Source organism: Erythrolamprus reginae, chromosome 9 (genome assembly GCF_031021105.1).
Source record: "Erythrolamprus reginae isolate rEryReg1 chromosome 9, rEryReg1.hap1, whole genome shotgun sequence".
Classification (NCBI taxonomy): Eukaryota; Metazoa; Chordata; class Lepidosauria; order Squamata; family Dipsadidae; genus Erythrolamprus; species Erythrolamprus reginae.
In genome coordinates, this window is record NC_091958.1 from 31084724 (window position 1) to 31101077 (window position 16354).

Consider the following 16354-nt stretch of genomic DNA (forward strand, 5'->3'; position numbering starts at 1 on the left):
TACAATCCAATAATAAAAAACAACTAAAAAACCCTATTATAAAACCAAACATACACACAAACATACCATGCATAACTTGTAAAGGGGGAAGAACTATCTCAACTCCCCCATGCCTGGCGCGATAAATGAGTCTTGTGTAATTTACGAAAGACAGGGAGGGTGGGGGCAGTTCTAATCTCTGGGGGGAGTTGATTCCAGAGGGCCGGGGCCGCCACAGAGAAGGCTCTTCCCCTGGGGCCCGCCAAACGACATTGTTTATTCGACGGGACCCGGAGAAGGCCAACTCTGTGGGACCTTATCGGTCGCTGGGATTCGTGCAGTAGTAGGCGGTTCCGGAGGTAATCTGGTCCATTGCCATGTAGGGCTTTAAAGGTCATGACCAACACTTTGAATTGTGACCGGAAACTGATTGGCAGCCAATGCAAGCCACAGAGTGTTGAAGAAATGTGGGCGAATCTTGGAAGCCCCACGATAGCTCTCGCGGCTGCGTTCTGCACGATCTGAAGTTTCCAAACACTTTTCAGAGGTAGCCCCATGTAGAGAGTGTTGCAATAATCAAACCTCGAGGTGATGAGGGCATGAGTGACTGTGAGCAATGACTCCCTGTCCAAATAGGGCCGCAACTGGTGCACCAGGCAAACCTGGACAAACGCCCTCCTCGCCACAGCCGAAAGATGATGTTCCAATGTCAGCTGTGGATCGAGGAGGACACCCAAGTTGTGAACCCTCTCTGAGGGGGTCAGTAGTTCTCACCCCAGGGTAATGGACGGACAGATGGAATTGTCCTTGGGAGGCAAGACCCACAGCCACTCCATCTTGTCTGGGTTGAGTTTGAGTTTGTTGACACCCATCCAGGCCCCAACAGCCTCCAGGCACCGGCACATCACTTCCACTGCTTCGTTGACTGGACATGGGGTAGAGATATATAACTGGGTATCATCGGCGTATTGATGATACCTCACCCCATGCCCTTGGATGATCTCACCCAGCGGTTTCATGTAGATATTGAATAGCAGGGGGGAGAGGACCGACCCCTGAGGCACCCAACAAGGAAGGGACCTAGAGGTCGACCTCTGACCCCTCACTAACACTGACTGTGACCGACCGGAGAGGTAGGAGGAGAACTCTGAAGAACAGTGCCTCTCACTCCCAACCCCTCCAGCCGGCGCAGAAGGAGACCATGGTCGATGGTATCGAACGCCACTGAGAGGTCAAGCACCAGGACAGAGGACAAGCCCCTGTCCTGGGCCCGCCAGAGATCATCCATCAACACGACCAAAGCAGTTTCTGTGCTGCAGCCGGGCCTGAATCCAGACTGCTGAGGACCTAGATAATCGGCTTCTTCCAAGGACCGCTGGAGTTGGAGCGTCACCACCTTCTCAACAACCTTCCCCATAAAGGGAAGGTTGGAGACTGGACGGTAGTTATTAAACACGGCTGGGTCCAGGGAAGGCTTCTTGAGGAGGGGGCGCACAAGTGCCTCCTTATAAAGAGCCAGAAAGGACCCCCTCCCCAAGGAGGCGTTGACAATATCCTCGACCCAGCTCCGTGTCACCTCTCGACTGGCCGAAACCAACCAAGAGGGACACGGATCCAGCAAACAGGTGGCGGAACTCACAGCTCCAATGGCCTTCTCCACTTCATCAGGTGTCACCAAGTTAAACTCCCCCCAGATTGATGGACAAAGATGTTTAGCCCCAGTCACCTCGACTGACTCATTGTCAGCCAATTGGTGTTGAGATAGATTTTCATAGTATTACTAGATTACTATAATACTATGATAAATATTTAAGAAGTAAAGATTTTAAAGCATGGATTTATTAATAGTTGTGTTTTTGGTTTTGCGGGTTGTTTTAGTTTTAATAGTAATAGATTTTGGTTTTGTTTTATTAATAATTTCTTTTAATAAAAAAGAAGGAATTTTTTCTTATTTATTTATTTGTTTGTTTGTTTGTTTATTCTTCTATGCCGCCCAGTCCTGAAGGGACTGCCGCTCAGACACTATACTTTTCCACCCACACTGGAAAAAAATTAGAGGGAACATTGTTTCCTGTGCTTTGATTGCATACTTTAACGCCACGTGTCTGAGAAGATCACCCTACCATTATCATTCCCTTTCCGGCTGGTTTTCCATTCCCGAGAACAAGTGCTCTGGTGACTTTCTTGCTTGAGACAATCTAAATAAGAAAGAAGAGAATAGGTTACGGTAGTCCTCCCTTACCGAACAGTCGTGCAGAGATCATTCAACATTTATGATGGCATTGAAAGGAGATTTATGACTGGTCCTTGAATCAGCAGCTGTTGTATCATCGTAGGACAATGTGATCACCCTTGGTGAATTTCACTTCTCGTTTCTGACATGCAAAGTTGATGGGGATGCTAGCAGAAAGTTGCAAATAAAAATATGGAATTGCTTAGAACAGTGATAGCGAACCTATGGCACGGGTGCCACAGGTGGCACATGGAGACATATCTGCTGGTACACAAGCTGTTGTCCTAGCTCAGGTCCAACATGTATGTATGTGCCTTCTGCGCATGTATAGGAAGCAAAATCTTGCAAGGAGACGCACACACGCATGCGAGATTTCGGGAATTTTTAAAATACTGCACATGTCCGAGAGCTCTGTGGGAAGCGCACCAGTAGCAGCAGTAAGTAGCAACCCCCACCTGATCTGAATGCATATATGAGCCTGTGTGTCACATGGCGTCCCTGTAATGGGGTGGAAATCTGGGTAGAGACTGTCGAAGGGCAGATGAGCTAAAGGTGACATAAGAAAGAACTAACTTGGGGGAATTAAGTTCTGAGGATGGAGTGCAGCTCCCTGAAGAGGTCCACTTGGAAAGGATGGATCATGTGGGAGGGGGAAGTTGTCTACGGCAGCCAAAAATCAGAAGGAATCTGGTAACAAATAGTTTTTTAATTATTGGATTTGTCATATATTGTTCACTATTGTTGTGAGCTGCCCCGAGTCTTCAGAGAGGGGCGGCATACAAATCTAATAAATTATTATTATGAATTTAACACCTTTCTCAGCAAGTAAATTTTATTAACAGGCAAGAAGAGCCTGTTTTGGGCAAGGGTGGAAGAATAACAGAGTTGAAAGGGATCTTGGAAATCTTCTAGTGCAATGATAATAATAATAATTAATAATAATTTATTAGATTTGTATGCCACCCCTCTCCAAGGACTCAGGGCGACTCACAACAACATAAACAGTGTACAAATCCAATTTTAAAATACAATTTAAAATGGTGAAGCTATAGCACATGCGCCATGCTGTACCAGATGGCATGAGAGGCGTTGCCCCATGTCAGCTAGACCAGGCATGCCTGCAGTAGCCAGCTGGTTTTCTGCCTTGGGGAAGGCCATTTTGCCCTCCAGAGGCTTCAGGGAAGCTTCCTGGAAGCCCCGGAGTGCAAAAAACAGCCAAACAGACAAACCGGAAGTTCAGAAAAACAGACTTCTGATTTGCCCATTGTGCTGTTTTTCACACTCCGGAGATGAAAAACAGGCAAACCAGAAGTCCGTTTTTCCAAAGTCCAGTTTGCCTGTTTGGCCATTTTTTCACCTCCCAATGCTTCAGTGAGGCCTGTGTGCATGCGCAGGGATGGGGAGATTGTGCACAAGCATAGGGGGCAGTGTGGGGGTGCGCATAATGTGGGGGGAGGGAATGGGTGCTAGGACACGCACACACCCACTTTTGCCACACAAACCAAAAAAGGCTTGCTATCGCTATTCTAGTGCCAACACTTGCTCAAGCAGGATCCACCATAGAGTTCCAGATAAATGACTGTCCAGTCCCTTCCTAAAAGGCTCCAGTGATGAAGCTCCCAACAGACAACTTCTCTTCCACGGATTAATTGTTCCCACTGTCATAAATTTCTCCTTAATTGTAGATCTTGTCTATGGAGATTCTCAGCCCTCCAGGTCATGGTTGTCCTAAAAGTTCTTTTTTTTCAGGCAACTAGACTTAGGTTTGGGTTTTTTAAAAAATGTTTCATTTCTAATCCAAGAAGTTTCTTCAGCTCTAACTGGATGGTGGGAAATGGAAGGATTAAGAAGAGAAAAACCAGAAAGTTCAGTTGCCTCTTGAAAAAGCATCTTTGGGACCAGAATACCTACGGGACCCCCTTCTGCTGCACGAGTCCCAGCGGCCAATTAGGTCCCACAGAGTTGGCCTTCTCCAGGTCCCATCGACTAAACAATGCCATCTGGCAGGACCCAGGGGAAGAGCCTTCTCTGTGGCAGCCCCGGCCCTCTGGAATCAACCTCCCCGTCTTCCACAAATATACTTTCTCTTTCAAGGTACATGAAACAAACCCTGCCTTTTGTAAAGAGTCATAGTTTTGCTCTTCCACAAGATTTCCCAATATTTTTCTTCTCTCTTTCGCCTGCTAATCCTAAGGGCCAACATCCTTTGGGAATTCTTCGGGCTTTGGTCCTCACATGAGCGTAGAATCGCTCAGCTATTATTTCAAACAGCCCATCTTTTCTTGCCTTCTCTGGGGGCCTGAAATGGAGACGCTACTGCTTTAAGGAGTTGAAGTTCATATGTTTCTGAAAACAGCAACCACTTGCTTGAAAAAACAGGGAAGCATGTTCATGCACACACATGATTTAAAGCCCAATTTTTACATGCATTTTCAAAATGTGCCTGACAGCTCTACGGATCATTTTTTCCCCTTTTCTTCTTTCCTTTCCCTTTCCCTTCCTTTCCTTCTTTTTCTCTTTTCTTTTCTTTTCTTTTCCTTTCCTTTCCTTTTTTTTCTCCTATCCTTCACTTCCCCGCCATTCTTCTCCCTTTCCTTCTTTTCCCTTCCCTTCCCTCCCCTTCCTTCCTCCCTCTACCTTCTTGCCACCTCTTCTACCTTCCCTCTCCTCCCTTCCCTTTCATTCTCTTCCTTCCTCTCCTTCCTTTGCCCTGTTCTCCACCCCGCCTTCCCCTGCCTCCCACACTGCTTTCTCTTCTTTTTCTTAACTCATCGTTTATCTTCTTAGCATATGAATACCCTACAAGAGTAATCACGAGTTTAGACAATTATTAAAAGGGCAGGCAAATTCTTGGATGATTAGACCATTAAGCAAGCCCCCGGTCCCAATGTCTTCATTGAACTGTTACAGACTGAAACAGTTCAAGGGTCCAAATGACTCTGAGAGTAAATGATAGGAGACCTTTATAGGAAGGGTGGGAGGGAGAGTAACCTGCACACATTCACCAACCCCATTTGTGGGACTCCTACAATCCCCTCCCCACCCGATTGCTTACCTTATCAAAACAAATCACCAGTTCCCAGAGATTGATTGATTTAAACTTGTATGGTACCCAACTCCCATTCTGGCTCACAACCAGTATAAAATTAGGACATCAAAAGCAGTTTAAAAACAATTTAAAACCAGTAATAAGAAAAAATAACATACATGCCATTTATGGCCAGATTTCAATGGTACACCATCCAATCAGGGGCCCCAAGCCTGCCAGAAAAGCTAGGTCTTTACAGCTTTCTGGAAGGCCAGTAGCGTGGGGGCAGTTACCAGGAGGTAACTGGTTCCAGAGATTTGGAGCCACCACAGAGAAGACTTCCCCATAGCCCTGCCAGCCAACACTGTTTGGCTGATGGGACCCAGAGAAGACCAACCCAGTGGGCTCTTATGGGTCGCTGGGAGTTATGCGGTAGAAGGCAGTCTCAAAGATAGTCTGGCCCTGAGCCATGTAGGGCTTTAGAGGTAATGACCAACACCTTGAATTGCGTCCGGAGACTAATTGGGAGCCAATGCAGCTGGCAACTGGTGTTATGAGACGGGCCTTTCCATTTTTAAAAACACCAAATTTTGCTTCAAACTTTTTTCTAAGGCTTCAAAATAATAGAATAAGGTTGAATAATATAACTCCACAGAGGGGTGGATTCCTCCCGGTTCGGACCAGATTGCTCAAACCGTTAGCGACCCGCTGGTGATGTGACAATGGCGTCATGGATCCAGTTTGGTCATGCTGGTCGGTGGGCACATCATTCTTTTTTAAAAAAAGGCATTTCCCCCCATCTTTGGCTGGCTTCTCCTCTTCTTCTACTTGAACAAAAAGCCCCCCTGCTCGCCTGCGGGCTAATCCCAAGCTTGACAGCTGACCAGCTCCTCCCTCAGCTGGGCTTTGGGGTCTATCAGGCTTCTGTGCATGCACAGAAGTGGAAATGCGCAAGGGGACGCGTGCGATGCTGCAATGCAAACCAGTGGCAAAGGTAAGTGGAACCCACCCTGACTCCACATGCCAAGGTAGGAAAAAAGAATCAAAATGGGATTTGCCTTCCCTGCTTTATGTTCCCCTGGCTTCCAGCTGCCTAACCCCAAAGAACAAGACCCAGAAGGTCAATGATCTCACCGGGTCTCAGTGGATGACCTGATCTGTATGGGAGAGCTAAGGAGGGTGGATCTGAGTCAACTCTTGGATGGGAGACCATCACAAATGCCCAGAGCTTTGGACTTTCTAGAAGACACCAAAGTGCTTTTATACTATTGCCAAGGAAACAATAAGGATGAGTCTATGAAGTGGGCTTGCTTTAAAGGAAACTGGAGGTAGGGCTTTCACCTAGGGCACTGATGGCTAACCTTTTTGTTGTCGCGTGCTGAAAGCATGCCCACGCGTGTGTGACAGCCCACAACCATAATGTAATGTGTGCATGACCCTCCCAGATGTGGCCCACTCCCCTGCACATGTGTGACCTCTGCCCATGTGTACTTGAACACCCCACCGCTCCCTCTGTGCCCATTTTGGGCCTAGTAGACTTCCCTGCAACCTCCTGGGAGCAAAAATGGGCCACTGCGGGTCAGGCCACTCCCCTCTGTGCCCCATTTTGGGCCCAGTAGGCCTCCCCACATTTGTAACCCAAAATGCAATGCGTGCGCGACCCCTCCTGCGTGCACCCTACCCTCCCTCACATGTTCACACGACCCCCGCGTGTGTGTAGCATCCCCCTACCCCCACGTGTGTGTAGCATCTCCCGCATGCGCCCCACCCCCACGCATGCAGAGGCCCGAAATCCAGCTGGTTGGCAGGAGGTGCGTGCACATGGAAGGTAGAACTGGGCTGGGGCTACAGCTTGCCTGTCTTCAGAGAGGGCTCTGTGCGACACTCATGGCCGCCCCAAGTCTTTGGAGAGGGGCAGCATACAAATATTATAATAATAATAATAATAATAATAATAATAATAATAATAATAATAATAATAATAATAATAATGGCACATGTGACATAGGTTCACCATCACAGATCCAGGGGGCATCACAAAGAAGGGGTGAAGCAACTTCTCTGGATGTCCTCCGGCAGAAGGTGCACATGTCAGGGACATTTCAGCTTGGATTCTTGACCTGATCAGAGGGTTGAGCTTGATGAATTCAATGGCTCCCACCAGCTTAAGGAGTCAACCATCTTTCCCACCACTTTTTTCCCACCCTCTTTCTCTTCCCAAGAGTCTTAGTAGTCAAAAAAAATCACAATAACACTCACCGATCCCAGAGTGCAGGAAAACTCTCCCAGGAAGTCATGTTCGTATAGTTGCAGGCTTGATTTATCTTGGTCAAACAAGGCAAATTTCAACTTCTGGACCTCCTCAAAGTGATAATCTATGATGAACTTTTTGGAGAAAGTTGGGTTGAGATTGTTCACCGCCGTTTCGGTTCTGTCAATCTACAAAGAGAGAAAGTGGAAGGAAAGAACCAGTGAGTTGATCAAATCCTTATGATTGAGGTGATATTTACTTGAGAGTAATTTAAGGCTGAGGACATATGCAGAACTGCTATAGAAGTACTTATGTGAGGTTCAGTTTGAAAATAACTTTCTTCTTCCTAAAGGCCCACCAGATACTCAAACCATGGTTTAGCAAAGTTGCATCTGCAAATTGCACCAGTTGGTGGGTGCCAAGGATGTTTCCCACATGCATTGAATGATTGTCTACGGAGAGGGGCGGCATACAAATCCAATCAATCAATCAATCAATCAATAAATAAATAAATAGTGCACTTTTAAATTTTTATTAACTTATTCATATAAGGCAGGGGTCCCCAACCGCCGGTCCGCGGACCAGTACCGGGCCGCAAGGCATGTTGCACTGGTCCGCAGAGTCAGCAGCTGCTGTGGAGCCGGCGAGTGCCAAGCTGTTTCCTGTCTCTTTCCCCTCGCGTTCACTCAGGACCGCCGTTTCCCTCGGGCTGAGAAAACCTTTACTTGCTTGCTTGCTTTCTTCCTTTCCTGTCTTTCTTCTCTTGTCGAAAGTGGTCTATTTCCTCCTTGCGAAGCCCTCGCAAAGCCCTTGCTCTGCCTGCAGCTCAAACGGAAAGGCTTTGGCATTGTGCAGCTCTTTTTTTGCTAGGCTCCCCCACTCTATTCCCGGGGTCCTGGGTAGGAGCGAAGCCAGTGGTGTGTGTGTGACCATGAAACCCCCACCACCAGCTCCGGTAATTTTCTTTTGGAAGGATTCCTTGCTGCAAGAAAATTACCGGATCTGGTGGTGGGCACTCCAAGCAGGCAGCGATCACAAAGGAAGGTGACTGTGTCCATGGAGGCACCTCCCCCTCCTCTGGGATTCCTTGCTGGAATCCCAGCCGGAGCGGGCGGTGGCGGGGGGTGTCCTCTGAATCTGCTGAAAGGCAAACGGCAGTCCCGAGTGAACGTGAGGGGAAAGAGACAGGAAACCGCCCCTTCCTACACTTCCTCCCTCTGTCACCTCGGTTCCCCCGCAAAATTAAAAAGGGGGGGAGGGAAGAGAGACAATGGAATGATAAGCTATACCCTCATGCTTAATCCCGCCCAAAACCACACCCCTTTCCGCCCCCACCGGGCCATAGAAAAATTGTCTTGCTGAAACTGGTCCCTGGTGGAAAAAAGGTTGGGGACCACTGATATAAGGGACTAACTATCAACAGAGCAAGGCTGTGAAATTTTTACAAATGGAAGCTGACCCCCCAAAATTATCATCTCACACTGGAAAGAAACCTCTGGATTTGATTCGATATGTGTTAGAATATTCGTGACTGGGAGAGCCAATGCAAGGTCAGCCAATGTATAGGCATAGCAACTAAGTCAGACAATAAGAGCTAAAGACATCTGAGTCTGTGCAGAGAATCGAAACTGAAGCTAGAAGGCTGGGAATAGATCAGCCCATTCTGTACTCTCAGTCTACTCTGAACCCTGAACTAGAAGCTGCTTGTGTTTTACTTGTAACTGTTGCTGCACTGAAGAAGAACTCTGCTAATGGTATTGTAAATTCATCTATTATTATGTTTATAAAGAACTTTCTTATTTAAATCAATCCTACTGCATCAGTCTGTCTATGTTTGCTTTCTGGGTTTAATTTTCTGCAACAAACTCTGATAATATGTGTTGCTTTGCCAACATATGAATTAATCTTTCTTTCAACATAAGGAGACTAAAGCAATACTGTATGAGCAAAGTTTTGGGACCTTCTCCATTCATAAAACAATTTACCAGCCCTCCATTATTGTTACATTGTCATGGTCAACATGGTCATGTTGATCCTTTAATATTACTGGATACATTTGTTCTATTTTTTATAAGTGTGTACTAACACTGTTTAAAATTAAAAGTGATTAAAAGAGACCCTGTGGGATCTGAGCACAGTTTCCTTACGGTTTCTCTAGCTTTTCACACCCGCCACCCAAATCCCCATAGGGTTTTTTCAACAGCTGCCTAAAAACCCCCAAATGATCCTTCACTGAGCCTGTTTCTCACCTTTTGTAGCCTGTTATTGATTAGTCTTACGACCATATCAAAGCCTGTTACCCAGATGCAATGAAATGGAAAGGAACCGAACAACTTCCAATTTAGATCTCCACATACATTGGGTAATAGAGCCCTTTCACTGGTAATAGAGAAGATTGCAACTGGCGGTTTACGTAACCGTCTGCTGAATCTTTATCTCTTTAGGAACAAACTGTTACAATACCCCCGGGAAGCTGCCAAACACAACAGGAATGTCGCCTGTGCTTTCCCCACTGAGATTTCACAGCCAGGAACACTACGAAGTGATGCTATTTCTGAAATTGAAGCGAGTGTATAGCTTACCTAACGTGCGACCTCGGCATCAATAACTTTCTAATTCTCCTTTTCCCCCTTATCCAACTCCCTAGCCACTGTGTCTCTTTCTCAGGTAGAATGGCATGGCATGGCATGGCATGGCATGGCATAGCATAGCATAGCATAGAATTCTTTATTAGCCAAGAGTGATTGGACACACAAGGAATTTGTCTTTGGTAAAAGGTAAGAATCATGAGGTACAACACTTATTGATTGTCATAGGGATCAAATAAGCAATGAGGAAACAATCAATATTAATAAAAATCTTAAGGATACAAGCAGCAACTTACAGTCATATAGTCCACGGAGAGGGGCAGCATACAAATCCAATTAATAAATAAATAAGTGGGAGTAGAAATAGTACTGCAGACTTAGTAAATAGTCTGACAGTGTTGAGGGAATTATTTGTTTAGCAGAGTGATGCATTTGGGCAAAAACTGTTCTTGTGACTAGTTGTCTTGGTGTGCAATGCTCTGTAGCGACGTTTTGAGGGTAGGAGTTGAAACAGTTTCAGGATGCGAGGGGTCAGTAGATATTTTCATGGCCCTCTTTTTGACTCGTGCAGTATACAGGTCCTCAATGGAAGGCAGGTTGGCAGCAATTGTTTTAACAATTGTCTCTTTTAACTACAGATAGTCAGGTGGGAGTCCCTACACTATTTCAGACAATGGCAGTCCAATTTCCCTTTGAAAGTCTCAAGTGTTGGACCTCCCACACCCTCCACAAGTGAGCTGTTCCACTGGTTGATCTTTCTCACTGTCAGAAAGTTCCCTGGTTGTTCTCCTCTTCATTTTCTCTGTCCATCAAGAGCTCACGCCAGCCCCATGTCTGATTTTTTTTCAACATAGACTACCCTGTCCTTGAATGTCTGGTGGACTAGACATTTAACATTTGAACCACTATAAGTCCATGTATTTGCCATACAATTAATAAGCAAACCTGGAAACAAGGAGATATTGGAAGACTACTATCATGTCACCCTTTGTCCTTTTCATGAAACTAGACATGCCCAGTTCCTGCAGCCATTCTGCATGTGACAGTGAGAGTGATCAACCAGCGGAACAGAAGTTGCCTGTGAACTTCCAGTTGTGACGTCACGCTGCTGCTGGGTGATTCCCAGTATCTCCAGGATTCCTTCGGCATTTCAAGAGTTACGATTGCCAAATCGGGTGACCGTGGACCCGTAGAGTCCACAGTTTTGAAGAGGAAACTCCAGCGCACCTGGGAGTGGCCGGCGGGCCCCTCGGGGAGCGGGGAACCACTCCTGATCATCTCTTGAAGAGATCTGCCACTTTGGCAGATCCAGAAGCGCGACGTTCTTGTTTCATTAGAGGAAGCCGCAGTAACGACGGAGCACTTCTTGGGATTATAAGTGAAAGATTGTGAGTGGTATTTGGAATTTGAGAGTTGAAGAAAGTAACCCCTTTGTGATTTGAGAACTGTTTCAGGTTTTTTGTAAGATCTTAAGCGAATAATAGGTGGCAATTTCGATTCTTCACAGAAATATGGCGGTAATGACTCTGAAATAAATAGCCAGAACAGACGTAAATAATACACTTTTCGTTGGATCCAGGCTCTATTTTCTTATCGCCCCACTGTTGACTACTGAGGACTGATCACAAAGGGAGAAAGACTTTAGAACTTGTTGAAGGCAAAAGAAGGGAGTTATCCTCAAGACTGCTGTCGTTGTTTGAAGCAACATCTTGACTATTTTGAAATGGAATGAATCAGGCCACACTATAACAACCGGAATCCTCTAACCCTCCCTATCTTTGTCTGTTTTGTACCACTACCCCCCAACTCCTGGAATCTCTGTTCTTTTTGATTTTTTCTTGCTTTTTTGGGACTTAATTATTTTGAGAACTCCTTAACTATTTAATTATTTAACTATTTAACTTCGTATTTGGAGATCCAGACTATCCAGACTACCATTATTGCTATTACTTATACCAACCGGATTTATATTAACTGATCCCCCTTTAGACATTTTACCCAATATTATCCACAACAACTGAGCAACTGCTGAATCGTGGGACTAATTAATTCTCCTTTATACATTTAGAACATTTGGATATGTGTGGATATCTGACTTTTTGACTTCCTACTTTTCTCCCTGACGGGGCTCAGGCAGTAATTAAGGGTCCAGAAAAGAAGGTCAGACACACACGGGCAGTGATAAACAGCACAATGATATTAAACACAAAAATAAAAACTAAACAAAATAGGCGTTGATTGCTTACCTGAACGCCTCTTCTCGTACGGTGAGTGGGTACAGCAGTCACGTGGGTTGCTCCTATCCAATCCAATGGGACTGAGACTAGTATTAAAAAAGCCTGCTGGATCCGGCCCTTCCCCAGAATTCGCGAATCCGTAGACTAGGCTCAGTAGTGAAGCTCCATAATGTTCAACTCTCATGTGTTAGAAGAAAGGTAGGAATAGAAGTCATAGAAGACCACACAGAAGGGAGGGAAGTGACTGCTGTACTCACTCACCGTACGAGAAGAGGCGTTCAGGTAAGCAATCAACGCCTATTCTCTGTACTGAAGGAGTGGGTCCAGTAGTCACGTGGGACATACCCAATAGATAGGTCCCTAGGGTGGGATTAGATTGCTATCGTGAGAGATAACGGATTGGAGTACCCTTCTGCCGAAGGCAGCATCCGCTGAGGCGTAAGAATCGATTTTGTAGTGCCTTATGAAGGAATTTGGCGAGGCCCAAGTGGCTGCTTTGCAGACTTCCTCCAACGGGGCTTGAGTCGCCCAAGCGGCAGATGTGGCAGCACTTCTGGTGGAGTGCGCTGTAATATTCCTTGGAATGGAGAGGGAGGCTGTCTCATAGACCTTAGAGATGGTCCCTCTGATCCAACGGCCTATTACTGATGAGGACACTTTGGATCCCATGGATCTGGGATGATAGGCCACGAAGAGTGCTTCAGACCTCCGAATGGGTCTGGAGTTTCAAACTGCCCCTGGAGTTTCTAGATTGGGATCGAAATCGAGGGGAATACTGACCTGGATTCCTTTGAAAGGCGAACCCTTGATCCTGTTGACGCCCTGTGCGCCGAAAGGACTGCGGTTTAGAGGCCTTCTTGGTGGTAGGTCCTAAGACCTTTTTCTTGTCCGTGGTCTCTGTGAGGAGAGGGTCCAGAAGGTCTCCGAAGAGGAGATTGCGTTTCAGAGGACCCATGGCTAACTGCCACTTCTGCCTTACTCCCGCCTGCCAAGGGCGGAGGCATAGAAGTCTTCTGGCCGTTGTGGAGGCCGCTACTGACCTGGCTGCAAATCTGGAAGATTGGAGAGTAGCATCCGCTACATATTGGGCAGCTGCGAAGATTTTGTTGAAATCTTGTTGGCCTCGTAGATCATCTGGAGGTAGATGTTGTTGGAGCTGACGAAGCCACAAGAGCATGGCTCTGGAAAAGAAGGATGCTGCTGCAGCACTTTTAATGGCCCATGAGTCAGCGAAGAAACCTCTTTTGAGCATTTGCTCAAGACGCTTGTCTTCTGGACGGAGGACCTCCTCTGCTTCACCAGGCATGGCAGCAGCCGAGTGAAGAGTCTTCACCGGATCATCTGGCCTGGGACAGGCTAGGAGTTCCTCATAGGAGGGAGAGAGCTTGTAAAGCTTCTTGTCCTTGGAAGTGGGAGTGAAGCCAGAGGTTGGGTGGTCCCACTGTTTGAGCAAGGCGTCCTTAAACAATTTGGGCATAGGAATTACCTCATTGTCTTCCTGTTCTTCCATGAAATAAGGAAGATTTTCCTCCGGAGGGTCTGTGGAAGGTGTAGCCTGCTTTTCTTGTGCGGCTAGCCCCGTGGATACTCTTGCCTTAAGAAGGAGAGATTTGAAGATTTGAGGTGGAAAGATGGCAGCTGGGGCTGGAATCTTAATTTGAGAGTCCTCATCTTCCGACAGACGCTGAAAGGGGTCATCATCCTCTTCTGCATCCACGTCCTCATTCTCTTCCTGAGAGGAATCAGAGTCCTCCATGACTGGGGCTCTGTAGGAAGGAGAAGAACCCACGGGACGGGAGGAACGTGGAGGGGGATGAGACAAGGAAGGAACATTGATGGCCGAGAGTTTAGCATCAATGGTTTTAGTCAAAACAGACAAGATAGACTGAAACTCCGGAGGCAAGGAAGAAATATCAGCCTGAAAAATAGGAGGATCCCTGAAGGCCTGAAAAGGTTCTGGCTGGGAGGAATCCTCAGTAATATCTGGCTCCTCTGGACCTAAGCCCCATAGGTTAGGTTGGGGTGGATTTAGGTTTGGCTCATCCAGGGATAGCTCAGGAACCCCAGAGAGAGGCAGGTTAGAGGCCTCTGGGGGGGTTGGATTCATATGCACTTGGGCCAGCACCTTTAAACGTTTGGCTGATTTATCATGTATTTTTTGTAGGGCTAGGTCCCTTCTCTTCTCAGCCCTGGTGGACTTAGCCAAGGAATGGGCCCCTGAAGAAGAGGAGGAAGAGGCCTGGGGGATATTAGTAGATTCATCACCAGTAGGCCTAACCTCTCTGGGACCTTTAGTAGTGCCTCTCTTGGGAAAAGAAGCCATAGTCTGAACAAATTACAGAAGACAAGGCTTGAGCCAAGAAATTTAGGGGGGAGAAGAATTTAATGAGCTTCCCAAGAGGAGAGGTGACCCTGCTCCTAGGCCCAGGAGCGGCTGCGACTTAGGGGCAATCCGGACAATACTAAGAGTTTGTGTCCCTAAATGCAGCGTGGCAGGCCTCACAAAACTTAACTTAAGTAAACCAAGGCACACTGGTTGGAGGCCACTTCCGTGGAGAATAGACCTGAGGGACTCACAGCTACTCCAGGGTCAAGCGGCAGACTGGAAGCACTGATGGCTGACCAAGAAGGGCAAAACCTAAAGTGCGAAGTTACTGGGCGCGAGGGCCTTCGCGCCAAAAAACCCGCTCCGTTTAATTTGCAATCGGAGGGAACTAAGTCCTGGAGACAATCAAGTCCCACATCGGAGGAGGTAAATAGCCCTTAAATTGTTATGTAAACAGTGGCTTGCCCCGGCAGGACCTCCAGGCCGAGAGGAATAAGGTTAAATTCCAGGCCGGCCGCAGCAACAGCACGGAGGGAACATAAACCGCGAATGGCTGTGCCGCTCACTTCTCCCCCAAACTCGAAGCCCGGTAGGGCTGAGTAGAATCCACTGCCGGCAAGCTTTAATAATAGAATAATCTTACTGTTTTTAGAAGAGAAAGATTGAAGGGAAGGTGTTTTGAGAGGAACGAGCGTTCACACGACCGCTGGATAGCGGGACTGAGCGAATTCTGGGGAAGGGGCGGATCCAGCAGGCTTTTTTAATACTAGGCTCAGTCCCATCGGATTGGACAGGAGCAACCCACGTGACTGCTGGACCCACTCCTTCAGTACGGAGAATGTCCTTATTCTTCAAGAGTAAAACACAGTTCTAAGTGAAAGTCCAGATAGATACAAAGTGCATGTGGAGCGAAAAGGCAACCAAATACAAAGTTCATGTAGCAGGAAAGTTCCAGGAGTTCTCCGAATTCACAAGGCATGATAGAAACAGTGATGCCCACTTTCCTGAAAATGCTGGGTTGAATCCAAAAGCACAGAGCAAAGATCTCAAAGCAGGGAGCAGCAAAGCCACACAAACCACACAGATAAACATCCATGGTTTGCCTCTGCCTCTGTTCCCTTTTGTAACTGTAGCCCTCATTATGGATGAGGACCAATCACTCGAGCAAAGACTGAGGCCCGAAAAGAGAAGTCAAAAGAACTTATACCCCAACAATAGACAAAATGAGATCACATTATTTTCTACTAATATTAATGGCTTAAACCAGCGGTCCCCAAACTATGGCCCATGGGCCGGATTCGGCCCGCTGAGGTCTTTTAACCGGCCCGCAGCAGCACACGAGATTCTACCAATCGATATAATAAGCTCCCGAATCTCCTGTTCACTCACCGCGGTCAGCTGCTGAGCGAGGAGGAGGTGGAGAGGCAAGAGGCAGGGAGGAAAGCAGGCCTGCAATTGGCCCCATTCTTTGCTGCCTTTAGGGAGAGAAACTGCTGCTGCCCTATGGCAGAGCAGCAATGGGGATAGGACTTTTTGCCTCTGCCAGTTGGATGAAGCTCTTTCCTCCGCAGCAGCTGATCGGCCGCTGCCTTCTCTCCCTCGCCCAAAGCTCTTCGCCCCAGCCCTTTGGTCACAAAACTTTCTTTGAAACTCTACACAAGGAAATATAGAAATTCATTTTTCGTTTCCTGTTGAAAGCAGTCACCTTGTTA

At 46.9% G+C, this 16354-nt stretch overlaps 1 protein-coding gene across 2 annotated transcripts in view; it reads right to left on the reverse strand.

The window, feature by feature from the left end:
* Positions 1-16354, reverse strand: part of CPNE2 (copine 2) — a 267144-nt gene that overhangs the window by 180764 nt on the left and 70026 nt on the right. For both annotated transcript variants that reach the window (XM_070760761.1, XM_070760762.1), the window contains exons 3-4: positions 7500-7679; positions 2103-2177 (exon numbers count right to left, since the gene is read on the reverse strand). In XM_070760761.1, the coding sequence (XP_070616862.1) occupies positions 2103-2177; positions 7500-7679 (255 nt within the window). The remainder of the gene's footprint in view (positions 1-2102; positions 2178-7499; positions 7680-16354) is intronic.